Genomic DNA, 12,720 nt, shown 5'->3' with positions numbered 1-12,720 from the left:
CTGCGCTGTGCCCTTCTCTACTCGCTAGCACACCACGATGGCCCCACACTGAATTCTTAGGTCAATGTATTCAAACATTCAGCTAGTGTCTTCCACAGGAGGGCATTGGGTGGCCACAAAGACTTGGGCAGTAAGCATTTTAAGGGCTGGTACCTATACAGGTTCCTCAAGGCGGGGCCTCTTTAGACTAAGTGAGATTCTGCCAAGCAATCCCACAGGGCTCACGTGAGCCCTCCCATAGCCTTGAGATCTGGATGTCATCACGTGGGGAGTGATGAAGGCTCCTTAGAGTTGAGCACCTAGTCATGCCACCTTGCTCCCGGTTCCAATTGGGATTCTGGGTAGATTCTGAGTGGGGACATGAGCCCTGGGGTCCTCTCTGTACCACTACTCTCCTCCAGGGCCTAGGTCAGGGCTGGAGACGCCTGGGGAGGTTTGTAACCACACTGTACAATGTTAGAGCCGATTGCCTGGCACACTCACTGTTGCCACAGTAGCCATAGAGAGTCGCAGGTCACTAAACACTGAGGTCTGTGCCCACTAAATGCCCCAAGGTCCAGCCGTGTACCCCAGGCAGTAAAGAAGCTCCAAAGCCTAGATCCCCACTCCTCACCTGCCCAGGAAGTCATCCCTGTCAGTATCCTCGTCATACAGGTCCACCTCCAGGTCCTGCCCAGGCACTTCGTACACCATGAACTGCAAGGAGAAAGAATCATCTTGCCCTGCAAGTCTTGACTGCTGAATCAGATCTAAACCCCACAGACAGCCAAAGCCCAGCTTAGGGCCCTGCCTGTAAGAAAGCAATGCCCCTCCTCTTTAGGCAAGCAGAGAGGACCAGTACAGCACAACCATGCCACAGCGCGGTGCCCAGAGGACGCTGGCTGCCATCTGTTCTGCCTTTGCGCTGTCATAGTCTCCTCACTCGGGGCTGTGGGACAGCAGGAAACTAAGCTTCCCTTAGTCGACCTGCTTCCACTGCCGGGGACCAGACCTGACAGAGCATGCAGCAGCGTTGTAAGGAAAGGGGCAGCTGGGCGGTGGCTCTGGAACGTGCACCCACCCAGCAGCAGGGAAGGCTGGGAGCTGTGGGCAGAACTGTCTGTGCACTGTTCTTTTCCTTCCATTTGCAAACATCCACAGCCAATTCTGATGGGGAAAGGGAGCTTAATATGGGGAGAGAAGAGCCTACCTCTGAGCCTGCTGGACAGGGAAGCAAGAATTACAAAGACCTATCTGCCCATAACAAGTCTCTCGCACTAACCATGGTTTCCCTGTTGGGCCATGAGAGCCACTTGCTCATCACAGCCCAGGGAGAAGCCTGGAGACACGAGGCCTTCCAAGACAGATGGAAGAGAACCTCACCTCGAACACTTCATTCCAGGTGGGGTTCAGGTTCTTGTAGACGGTCCTGCTCCGGCAGTGCTGCAGGCCAATGCTCACCTTGGCGTATGGGTCTGACTTGCCTCCAAGCCCTAGGAAGTTGTCCTTCTGGGCCAGCTTCTCGGCCTCCAGCAAATGGACTCTGATCACCCCCTGAGAAACACCCAAACCCCAGGTCAAACTGCCTCCTTGGGGTGCAGCCTCAAGTCCAGGATCCCAGGACCAAAGCCACCAGAGGTCACTGTTGGACAGAGACGGCAGCCAGAGATAACAGTGACAGAGCCAAGGCCTCACAGCAACTGGTGGCAGGGTCTACTGCTCTACCCAAGGCTTTGGCCTTCCCATACTCTTCTCTAGACTCGACATGAACGGCTGGTTCAGGGTTTTCCTCCTCCTTCAGCACTGCTGGAAAACTGTACATACGTAAACTGAAAGCTAGGGATACTTCAGGCAGCATGTTGTGGGCCTGCCTGCACTGGTGGTAGATCGCTGTATGCATAAATGCCTCAAGTATCATCCACCACAGGGCTGACCCTTCCCCCACACTCCCACTGTTTAAAAGAAAAGCAAAAAAAATTGGCAAGTCACAGTTCCTGAATCTTAGGGGATGCCACTTTCCTGGCACAATATATCAGTTAACACATACATTTTTTTGATCTCCAAAACAACCTTGAGAAATCTACCCTTAGGCACACTGGCAAAAACACAAAGATCCGTGCACAGGCTGCTCATTGCACTGTCGTCTGCAGCAGCGAAGGCCAGACACAGCCTGGCTGTCCATCAGCGAGGCTGGTGGTGCAGTGACAGTACCTCCCACAGTGAAGGGCTATGCAGCCATCAGCATGGATGTGGAAGACTTTATCTGTACCGTGGCAGTGGGGTTCTGTGATACAGTTAGCAATAAAAGCAGAGAAGGAAAATAATACACTTAACATCTTTCAAAAAAATGGGGACCATGATAACTACCACTTAAGGCCTATGCTACTGTAGAAGCTTCCTAGCACATGTACACACACACATACATATACACATACATACATACACATACACATACATACACACACACACACACACACACTTAAATGGAGTTGCCCTATAACAGGAGGGTGGCAATGTCTCTACTATACTTCACAGATGTATATATTCACCTCTATTGGAACTGTCCTCACAGACTCCCAAACATTACAGGCTACTGACAATGCTCTTGTACCCTCCAGGATTTGAAAGACCCTTGTGGTAATTTGAACGAAAATGCCCCCCCCCCCAACAGAGAGACACCTTTAGGAGGTGTGAATTCCTTAGAGGAAGTGTGTCACTATGGGAACTGGCTTTGAGGTTTCTTGTGCTCAAACTCCCCAGTGTGACTTTCAGCTTCCTATACGCTGCATATCAAGACATACCCAGCACCAACCATGTCTGCCTGCATGCTGCCATGCTCCCCATCATGATGATAATGGACTGAACTCTGAAACTGTAAGCTGCCACCCCAGTTAAATGTTTTCTTTATAAGAGTTGCCATGGTCATGGTGTCTCCACAGCAATAAAAGCCCTAACTAAGGCAGCCCTGTTGCTGAAGATATCATGTACGTGAGTCATAGGACAGGGAGAACCCAGGCTGGTACTGACCTGGAAACTTCCTTTTCCACCGGCTAACTTCCACAATGCTATACATGCTACTGGGGGAGAAAGGCAGCAATCTTCCCCGGCTGTGAACCCCGAAAGCTACAATGACTGGCCTGGCAATACAAGGCCACTGGGGCAATAGAGAAACGGATGTCAAGGGAGTGAACAGGACTTCCCAACTGAACTTAAGGCCCACTCCGCAAGATGAGATCCATACCTGGTTTTATGAATCTACAGTTAGATAGGCCATGGCTCCAGGGGAGACTCTACCACTATTCTGCTAAATGAATGTGGTATTAAACTAACTCCCAACGAGTTATGGTTTGACCCATATATTAGAGCACCTCCCAGCCCTCATTGGAGAAGTTTCTTTTTGCAGTGGATGGTGATTAACACAGAGACCCACGACTCACCGAGGTGCAGAAAATAAGAGACTAGAATGCTCAGCCCTAAATGGGACATCTAGATCACACCCTGGCTCAGGGATCATTGCAGAAGAGGAAGTGGAAAGATTGTAATAGGCCATGGATGACTATAAGAAATAGTGTTTTCCAGACGTAGCAGGGGGGCTGCATATGTGAACTCACGGGAATTGTGACCGCATGCCCAAGACCTGTGCAAGCTCGAACCAGACAAAATTCCAGGGAGACAGGAAGGCAGGTGATAGCCCTGCTAGGTTAATTCTTCCCCTAGCAACTCTCAATTGCCAGGAGCGCCCCGGCTAGCTGGAGTGGACCTCCTTGGCCTTGATGTCTCCCCTCTCCAAAATACACTATATGAAATTCTCGGAGAACTAATCAAAATCTAAAAATAAAAGGAAACGGGGACTATGAATATAAACAAAGATGTACAGATATGACTGTGTATGTGTCCGCATTAACTAACACTCAAATACAATGGGATAAAAACCATTACTTTAGTGGTGGGGGCAGGGACTGGGGAATAGGAACAAGAGGCAGTAAGGCTCCCTAAGATGCAGTTTTGGTATTGGCCTTTAGAAACACACAACTGTGTTACATAATTGTAGAAAATTCAAAACTAAAACTTGGAGATAGAGAACAGAATGAAATAAATGTAAATATCCATGACCAGTTACCAGAAACACATAGAAGCTGTCTCCCAAAGAGTTCTAATGTTGCAAACTGTCAGGACATTCCTAGGGGAATATACATGTTTTTAGGAACTCTTACATTGGTGAGATGGTGTTTACGTTGTTATGAGACTGCATGTAGTGTGGGTGAAAGCCAGTGAGCCATCATGGGAAGACTGGGGACATCCGTGCTCCCCCCTGCCAGCTCACATCCCTGAACTTCTTGTGTGTAATGCAGTGTATGTCAGGCTGGGCATGAGCAGAAGGCCCGCGGCCTTTCACCTGGCAGACAGTAAAATGGACGTTTTCTTCTTCCAGGGCCCCTAACTGCAGTTAGCCAGTGCTACTATTTGTAGGGCAGCCACAGGGCAATGTCTGGGGGTCTCATGAATGGATCCCAGACGTTGGAGAAAATGGGCTCAGGAGCCAAAGAATTCCCATCCTGGTTCAACCAAGAACCTTCCTTTTCTGTAGATCCCAAGGTCCTGTCCACCACTGCACAGAACCAAGGGAGCCTTCCTGAGGGAAGAAGGGGGACCTCGGGTGTCATGGACTGCCTACCTACAGTTTCAACTACAGGGGGGACAGGAACATGGTAAAACCACATGGGTGCTACCCCTTCCCAGATGGTGACTTTGGGCAGGTCACACACCTTTCCCAGCCTCTGTGCCACCCTGTGAAATGGGTTACCATGAGGATGGCCACTGTTCAGAGCCCAGCCATGGCCTGCGTCCCTCCTCATTGGCCCAACACTCGAGCCAGCTCCCGGTACTCACGCTGGGCAGAGGGAAGCGCAGGTTGGTTATATCCAGCCCCTTCTTCACGGGTACAGTCACACGGTTGGGAAGCACCAGGTGGGCAGCAATGAGGTCTTCCAGCAGACTGTCTGATACGTCACTGAAACATCAGGCGTGACCAGCTATGGAGGGGTGACATTGCTTCCACATGCCACCTGCCCCTGTACTCATCCTCAGAGCTGGCACTAAGAGACTAGCTTGGCAGAAGGCTCCACCAGAGGCAACACTGGTCTCTTCCTGACCAGCTGCTGGGCACGAAACAGATATACATCCTGTGTCCTAGACATATTGACCCAAGGAGGAGCATCCTGCTTGCATTCTCCACCCCCAATTTAAAAAAAAAAAAAGGTCCTGCTTGTTCCTAGGCAACACAGAGTGCTTTAAGAACAGACCCTAGGTCAAGATTCCCATCATATTCCCTAGCTGCCCTGCTTTAGATGGCTGTCCCCGTCCCTTGACTTCAGTGTCCTGATAGAGGGCTGCTAACAGCTGCACCCGGAACAGATGTGAAGGGAGTTGTGGGTACAGCACTGAGAACAGTGCTGAGGCCACAGGACAACAGCTGGCCATTGACGCCTTTCTCTTCCTTGATGCTGGTGGCATTCTCTATTCCTTGGCTCACCTGCCCCCACAGTCGGACAGTATCAGCAGGACCAGCGCACAACAGCTATTCAAAAAGTCTTCTTTGAGTAACAGTGTGTGGCTGCTTAAATGGGACATTGTTATCAATCCCCTTGCCAAAGTTCAGGGACCACTGCAGAGGAGGTGGTGGAAAGAATTTAGGAGCCAATAGGTTAAATGCCGGTTCCTGGACATGCCATGACTATCAGGCTCGGCTCCTGGACATGCCATGACTATCAGGCTCGGCTCCTGGACATGCCATGACTATCAGGCTCATGAACTCGGAGCAGCTGTGGTTACCTGCGCAGAACATACGCAAGATCAAAGCAGACACAAAATTTAGGCCTAAATGGGGAGAGACTCTCCAGGCCTCACCAATAACTGGGAATCTATTGGCAATGGGCAGCTGCTGGTAGAGGGAGAACCACTCTTGAGAGTGTGGCCACTGGCAGATTTTCCCGTGCTTCAGGAGATGGACCCACAGTCATGCACATATAGTCAGCATTAACTCGACTTCATGGGTTATTTAAAATAAAAATAAAAAGAGGACGTGAAGTTGGGAGGAGGATGTGTTGGGAGCCCGGGGAGAGTCAGAGGAGAAAGTGGACGGTGGAGAGATTTCATTATGTGCTCTTTTGGAATTTCCAAAGAACAGGAGAAAAGGTACAAGACCGAATTCTCTCCATTTGAAACAATGAGATCAGAGGGGGACATCCCCAGTGAGCATATAGGTGGCTGTCCTTGGGCTCGCAGAGACATTCAATAGCCTTCCAGACCAATCCAGGTGACCCTGCCTCCCGGAGAGATCTAATGATACTAGCATCCTCCTCGGCACCTTGAGGAACGCCTGGTGTCTGAAGGCTGCCTGCACCTCACCTGGGGAGCTGAGATTCCCCTGGTCCTGTCCTTTCTCGCTGGCCTCTGCTGGGAAAATGTCCCTTCCCATCTCTGTGCACATCAACCATGTCACAGGGGCCAACTGGGCATCTCACTACAGTGGGGGTGGGGAAGGGTGAAGTGTGAGGACACTCACCTGTGTTCCACACACAGTAGGGTTCTATCACATGTGTGCATGTGCTTGGGCAACTTTAAGACAAAGAAGCCTGGCCTCTCAGTCTACACTGGGCAAAGCTGTCAGCAGGAGGGTGTGCACCTGTCCACGGGCTGGCTTTTTGTGGGTGCGTGCGCACACACACACATGCGCGCGCACACACATGCGAGCACACACATGCGCGCGCACACACATGCGAGCACACACACGTGAGCACACACACACGCGCACACACACGCGCGCGCACACACACGCGAGCGCACACACACGCGCGCACACACACATGCGTGCACACACGCGAGCACACACACACGCGAGCACACACACACGCGAGCACACACACACGCGAGCACACACACATGCGAGCACACACACATGCGAGCACACACATGCGAGCACACACACACGCGCACACACACATGCGAGCACACACACATGCGAGCACACACATGTGAGCACACACGTGCACACACGCGCACACACACATGCGAGCACACACACATGCGAGCACACACACATGTGAGCACACACGTGCACACACACATGCACACACCGGTACTTGCCCCCCCCCCGTTTCCCACTCCTTATACAGGGGGGGGGAATGCAGCCTCTGTGCAGCTCACAGCTGTCAGGACTCCAGGGAGCCCCACCCCCGGCACTTACTTGATACCCGGCATGTCCAGTAGGTTGGTCAAGCCTGTCCAGTTGATCTGCAGGTGCTGTGGGCAGAGGGAGGCTGCTAGGCTCAAGAAGCAGGCAACCCAGGCTGATACCTTTCCCAAACTCCTCATATCCCCCCAAAAGGGAGAACCCTATTTGCCGGGGTGCACCTATTGACCTATAGCCAGATGAGGTAGGGAGGATGTCCTAGCTAGCTCTAACCTGGCACAGCTTAGAACCACCTGAGACCTCAATTGAGGGATTCCCCCAGTCCTGGCTGTAGGGGGTGTCTTGGGTGTTAATTGATATAGGAGGACCCAGTCCACTGTGGGTGACATATCCCCCAGGCAGGAGGTGCTCTTGGGTTGTATAAGAAAGCTAGTAAGCCTGAGATTGAGCTAGCAAGCAGCTTTCCTCCATGGCTTCTGCTTGAGGTCTCTGCTTGGATTCCTGCCTCAACTTCCCTCAGTGATGGACTGTTACCTGTATGCTAAAATAAGCCCTCTCCTATGCTGCTTCTGGTCAGTGTTTGAACACAACAACAGAATGAAACGAGAACAAGGCTCCAGGCCTTAGCTTAGGCTGCTTCAGGCCTGCTGCTTCAGGCCAGGACTGCCACAGAAGGGGGCTTTGCCACACAGCCAGGTTGGTCTGTTCTCACGAGCCCAGGTTTGTCTCAGAGAAATTTCTAGACCTTGTGACCCTCTTTCAGTTCGGTAACTCCTTGAGGTTGCCGTAAGGACCAATTAGGATCAGACCATAGGTGTCCATCTGTGCTGGGTTGAAGCAATGTCCGTTCTCAGGCTAAATCCCAACACGGGAGGGTTCAATGTCTGCTCACGGAAGGCATCAGGCCTATCCCTAGGTTTTGAGCTCACCGGCTTTTGAAGGAAGAATATGGTCACGGCTCCCACAAAGGGCTTGTCCTCTAGCAGGGGCTCCAGGATGACACGCAGGGTGCCCTGCAACTGGTAGGCACAGAGAGCTGTGAGGGACCAAACCCGTTCCCATACCTGCCACTCAGTCCCCTGTGGCTTCATTATCACACGCCACCTTCCCTCTGTCAGGTACTCCTGCCTAGGTCACCTGCTATCACTGAAGGGACCACAGCTCATGTTCGGGGACCTGGACACAGCTATGACCCCACTGCTGCCCCCCAAAGGCCATGAACTAACTATACTGTGGTGTGTGAGCAGCTGGGGTGGCTGGGACACAAAAGTGACTTCCAGATTGGCACACGGCCTCTGGAGAGATGTATTTCCACCTCCAGGTCCACCTGGGTCCCAGCTACGGCTATCCCTCACTTTCCTAGGCAGACAAAACCTCTGGAGACTTGACACACAGGTGGCCCTAGAGCCCAAGGCCCAGCAGGTTAGTGAAGCCTAGCACCACGGACTGTGTGACCTCACAGCTGCTCCCGTGTCAACAGCCCAAGTCTGGTGCCATTGTGTCATTCACAGCATGGTCCCGTGTTGTGGAAAATTATTCTAAGGTGTGTTGCTTTCCTTTATGCTGTGGAACATTTGTTTAACGATATAAAGATGTGTTGATTTTGTTTATGTTGTATTTGTTTAACTCTGTGAAGCTGTGATTCTTTTCCTGTCTAAAACTGATGGTCTAATAAAGAGCTGAATGGCCAATAGCGAGGCAGGAGAAAGGATAGGTGGGGCTGGCAGGCAGAAAGAATAAGAGAAGGAGAAATCTGGAAGAGGGCAAGGAGCAAGGAGAGGAGGATGCTAGGGGCCAGCCACCCAGCCACTCAGCCACCCAGTCACCCAGTCACCCAGTCACCCAGTCACCCAGTCACCCAGCCACCCAGTCACCCAGCCACCCAGTCACCCAGCCACCCAGACGCCCAGCCACCCAGCCAGCCACGGAGTAAGAGCGAAAGAAAGATACACAGAAGAAATGGAAAAGGGCTGGAGGCCTTTTAGGTAGACGGGATAATTTAAAATAAGAAAAGCTGGCTAGAAACAAGCCAAACGAAGGTTGGGTGATTATAATGAAGAATAAGGCTCCGTGTGTGATTTAGTTGGGAGCTGGGTGAAGGGCCCCCCAAAAGAGCAAAGAGTCAAGAGTACTAAAACAAACATCAACACTCCAGTGTGAGCTGATCCCACTTCCTGGAGCCCAGTGCAGGAGCTGGGGCAGCAGGCTGGGGCAGCAGTCACGGCATCCCCCCTCACCTGGATGCCGTTCACACCTGCTCGGATCTTCTGAAGCTCCACGCTGATTTCACAGTCCCCGATGTAGCTGAAACGAGCGGGGGGGGGGGGGGGGGGGGTGCTACTGCTCAGAGCAGGCAGGCAACTTGCCCAGTGATACACAGCCTCAACCCTTGTTGCTGGCCATCAGGTCTCAGTTAACATCAGCTCGTCACTTTTTCCATAGCCTCAGCCTTTCTTCCCCTCCCAGACGCCTGCACCTGGCGTCTTCGGCACATCCCCACCTCTGTCTAGGAAAGCAGAGCTTTGTGGTAACACCTAGCCCCAGGGCACCCATGAATGAAAAGGATGTTTCTAGTAAACATGCTGTTCCTCTACCACTTCTGGATCCCTGATCAAGGGGACATGTGTGCTACACCCCCTGGTTCATCCCACCATCATCTCTAGTTGTTGCTGGAGGTGGGTGATAGAAACTTGGAGATAGGACCAGCTGGTGGCCCCTGCCAGGTAACGTGCCCTGAGGAGCCCAGAGTGGGTGCCTTTGAGGGTAAATGTCAAGAGACTGTCAAAGGTCTGGAGGAAGCTAAGAGGAGGTGACCATCACACCCCTGCACACATGAGCATATGAGCCTCTGTTAGACCACAGAAATGCTTGGTCAGCAGGGACAGGCAGAACAGGGTGGCAGGGGTGCTAAGTGCCACCTGAGAAGCTGAACTATTCACAGGAGGGTCTTGTGACAGAATGTCTGGGCATTTTGTGGTCTGCTACCCTTCTAACACACACAATGGAGACCAGCTCCTAAGAGGGTGGCCTCAGAGCCATCTTCTGTTTCTGCCAATGACAAGAAATGTGAGACTCTGGGAGGGAATGACAACCACTCTCGTCCTGTCCCCAAACACACTGTCAATGCCTCAGCACCTCTGGAAAGATGTATTGCTTGAATCTCCCTTCCTGGCTCAAGCCCATCATGAGCATCACTGGAAAGACATGCCCACGCCCAGTGCAGTGTGCAGCCCAGTGCAGCGTGCAGCCCACTCAACAGCCTCTCAAAGCTGACTCTAGTTTTCCTGGCGTGTCAGAGGCCAGCTCTCCACACAGCCTCTCATCTCTGCTCAAAGCTCCCTGGTCTCAGCACAAGCACCTGCCTCCTCTCGTTACACCTGCCTCCTCTACCTACCTAGCAGAGGCTGCTCTGACCCTCCAAGTGGCCTAGCTGTGGCTTGCAAGAAAGTCCTGCAGAGCCGGGCGGTGGTGGCGCACGCCTTTAATCCCAGCACTCGGGAGGCAGAGGCAGGCAGATCTCTGTGAGTTCGAGACCAGCCTGGTCTTCAAGAGCTAGTTCCAGGACAGGCTCCAAAACCACAGAGAAACCCTGTCTCGAAAAACAAAAAAAAAAAAACAAAAAAAAACAAAAAAAAAAACTTGAGAAAAAGAAAGTCCTGCAGAGCTGCTGGGGGTGCAAGATGCCAGGCTCAGGCTGAGAAGTGAGCCAGGGCTGGCTATTCGGGACCAGTCATCCCCCATCCACTTTTCTGTACCCCGCCTTTTAAAAAGACCTGGGTCTCAGTCCAGAGGTGCTGTGGTCCTAGGAAGGCTTTCACGCCCCAAACCAGCGTACACACAAAGCCACCCTATCTTCAAGCTGCTGTCTAGAGTTACCCTGCCTGTCCCCGAGACACCAGGACTCACCAGAGCTGCAGGTCCAGGGTCACTTTCCTCCGGTTACATTTGTCAGTGTGTGCCTTAACACCGTTCACCTTGGGGCACTGAAAAAGATGACAGGGCTATGGGTCCCCTTACGTCCCCTTCCTGTCACAGCTATTTAACAGGATCGACTCCAGGAGGCCTTAGCCTGGAGAAGACAGGGAAATGGGGACCTAGCTTGGCCTCATACGCCCACAGCCTAGCCCCGAGACAGTGGAAAGGGGGAAGTCAAATAAAGAACAGCCACTCTGCTCCAGCCGGTGGGGAGGGTTGGGGGGTGAGTAGCAAGGTCTCCTAAAGAGAGTTTAACAGGAGTGTGGCAGATGGGAAGGAGCTGGCCCCACATGGGTAGGGTGAAGGCAAGGTCACTGGCTCAGGGATCCAATTCCTTCTGTTTTCATCCCTCTATGCTTACTACGCCCTCAGGTACTCTGGTTAAGACTAATCAGGAGTAAAAACTAAATTTCATTTGCACCTGAGTTAGTAATATGCATGCCAAATGCTGAGGTAAAAAGTTCATGAACGTCTGCTGTTGTTTGGAGCGCATTTTAGAGAAAGATGACTATATAGGCAGGGGCAGGGATATATAATAAACCAAGCACAGCAAGATATTAGCATCTGCACAGTTTAGAGAACAGACCTGAGACGTTCACTGAATAATTCACTAAACATCTTATATGTTTAAGATTTTTTTCATAGTAAGTGATTGGAAATGATTCGACCAGTTCCACAAGGAGAAAGGATTCCATTAAATTTCTGCTCACCCCACAGAAAGTAGCATTTGAAAATGTATTATTGGGGCTGGAGAGACGGCTCTACGGCTCAGAGCACTCGCTGCTCTTGCAGAAGACCAGGGTTTGGTTCCCAGAACCTACACAGTGGCTCACAACCACCTGCCACTCCAGTTTCAGGGGTCTGCTGCTCCTTGTTCCCCAGGAGGCCTTGGGCACATGTGTGGTGCACATCAAGTCACTCAGACATACACATAACGTAAAATCTAAACCTTTGAATAGATTCTCAGAGTGTGGGGTTCATTAAAAACACAATGGTGGTTTTTTTACACCTCTGATTTGTTTTCTCATATTTAATTGTTTGTTTTGTATTTTAGACTTCTTGTGGTACCTGGAATTGAACCCAAGTCCTTCCATGTGTTAGACAACTTTGTAAAAGCTGCCAAGGGCACACGCAGTCTGGCTCTGCCCCGGCTCATTAGAAGTGTGGTCTGGGGGAGGGGTACTGTGTTCAGTCACCATTTCTCGGGGCCTGCCGGGAGTAGAGGATTGCCTGGAACCTCTGAATGTTCAGTTACCCCCAATACCTCACCTTCAGGGACAGGTATTAGGGTGCCCACTACAGGCCAGGCAGGATAGTGCTGGTTCAGGTTCACAGTTGGACAAGGGCACTAGACCAGAACATGGCTTCCACATTTGGGACATGGTTCACCCAGCTGCAGAGGCCACCTGAGGCCTGGCCTGGTGTTCATGCCTCAGAGAAGCCCTTAGAAACTGGTCCTGTCCTTTCATGTGCTAGGAAACTGGAGCTTAGAGAGGGCAGGCCACTGGCTCGAGCTTACCGCAGCACAGAGAATGCTAAAGACAGTGGTGTATGTGAAAGAAGAGGGCGGGACA

General features: G+C 51.7%; 1 protein-coding gene across 1 annotated transcript in view; it reads right to left on the bottom strand.

The window, feature by feature from the left end:
* Positions 1 to 12,720, bottom strand: part of Esyt3 (extended synaptotagmin 3) — a 47,923-nt gene that overhangs the window by 12,105 nt on the left and 23,098 nt on the right. The window contains exons 4-10 of the mRNA XM_075964893.1: positions 11,078 to 11,154; positions 9,409 to 9,475; positions 8,101 to 8,190; positions 7,226 to 7,281; positions 4,870 to 4,990; positions 1,363 to 1,533; positions 614 to 696 (exon numbers count right to left, since the gene is read on the bottom strand). Coding sequence (XP_075821008.1) covers positions 614 to 696; positions 1,363 to 1,533; positions 4,870 to 4,990; positions 7,226 to 7,281; positions 8,101 to 8,190; positions 9,409 to 9,475; positions 11,078 to 11,154 — 665 coding nt within the window. The remainder of the gene's footprint in view (positions 1 to 613; positions 697 to 1,362; positions 1,534 to 4,869; positions 4,991 to 7,225; positions 7,282 to 8,100; positions 8,191 to 9,408; positions 9,476 to 11,077; positions 11,155 to 12,720) is intronic.

The sequence above is a fragment of the Microtus pennsylvanicus genome, chromosome 3 (genome assembly GCF_037038515.1).
Source record: "Microtus pennsylvanicus isolate mMicPen1 chromosome 3, mMicPen1.hap1, whole genome shotgun sequence".
NCBI lineage: Eukaryota > Metazoa > Chordata > Mammalia > Rodentia > Cricetidae > Microtus > Microtus pennsylvanicus.
This window is presented reverse-complemented; position numbering and strand designations above follow the sequence as displayed.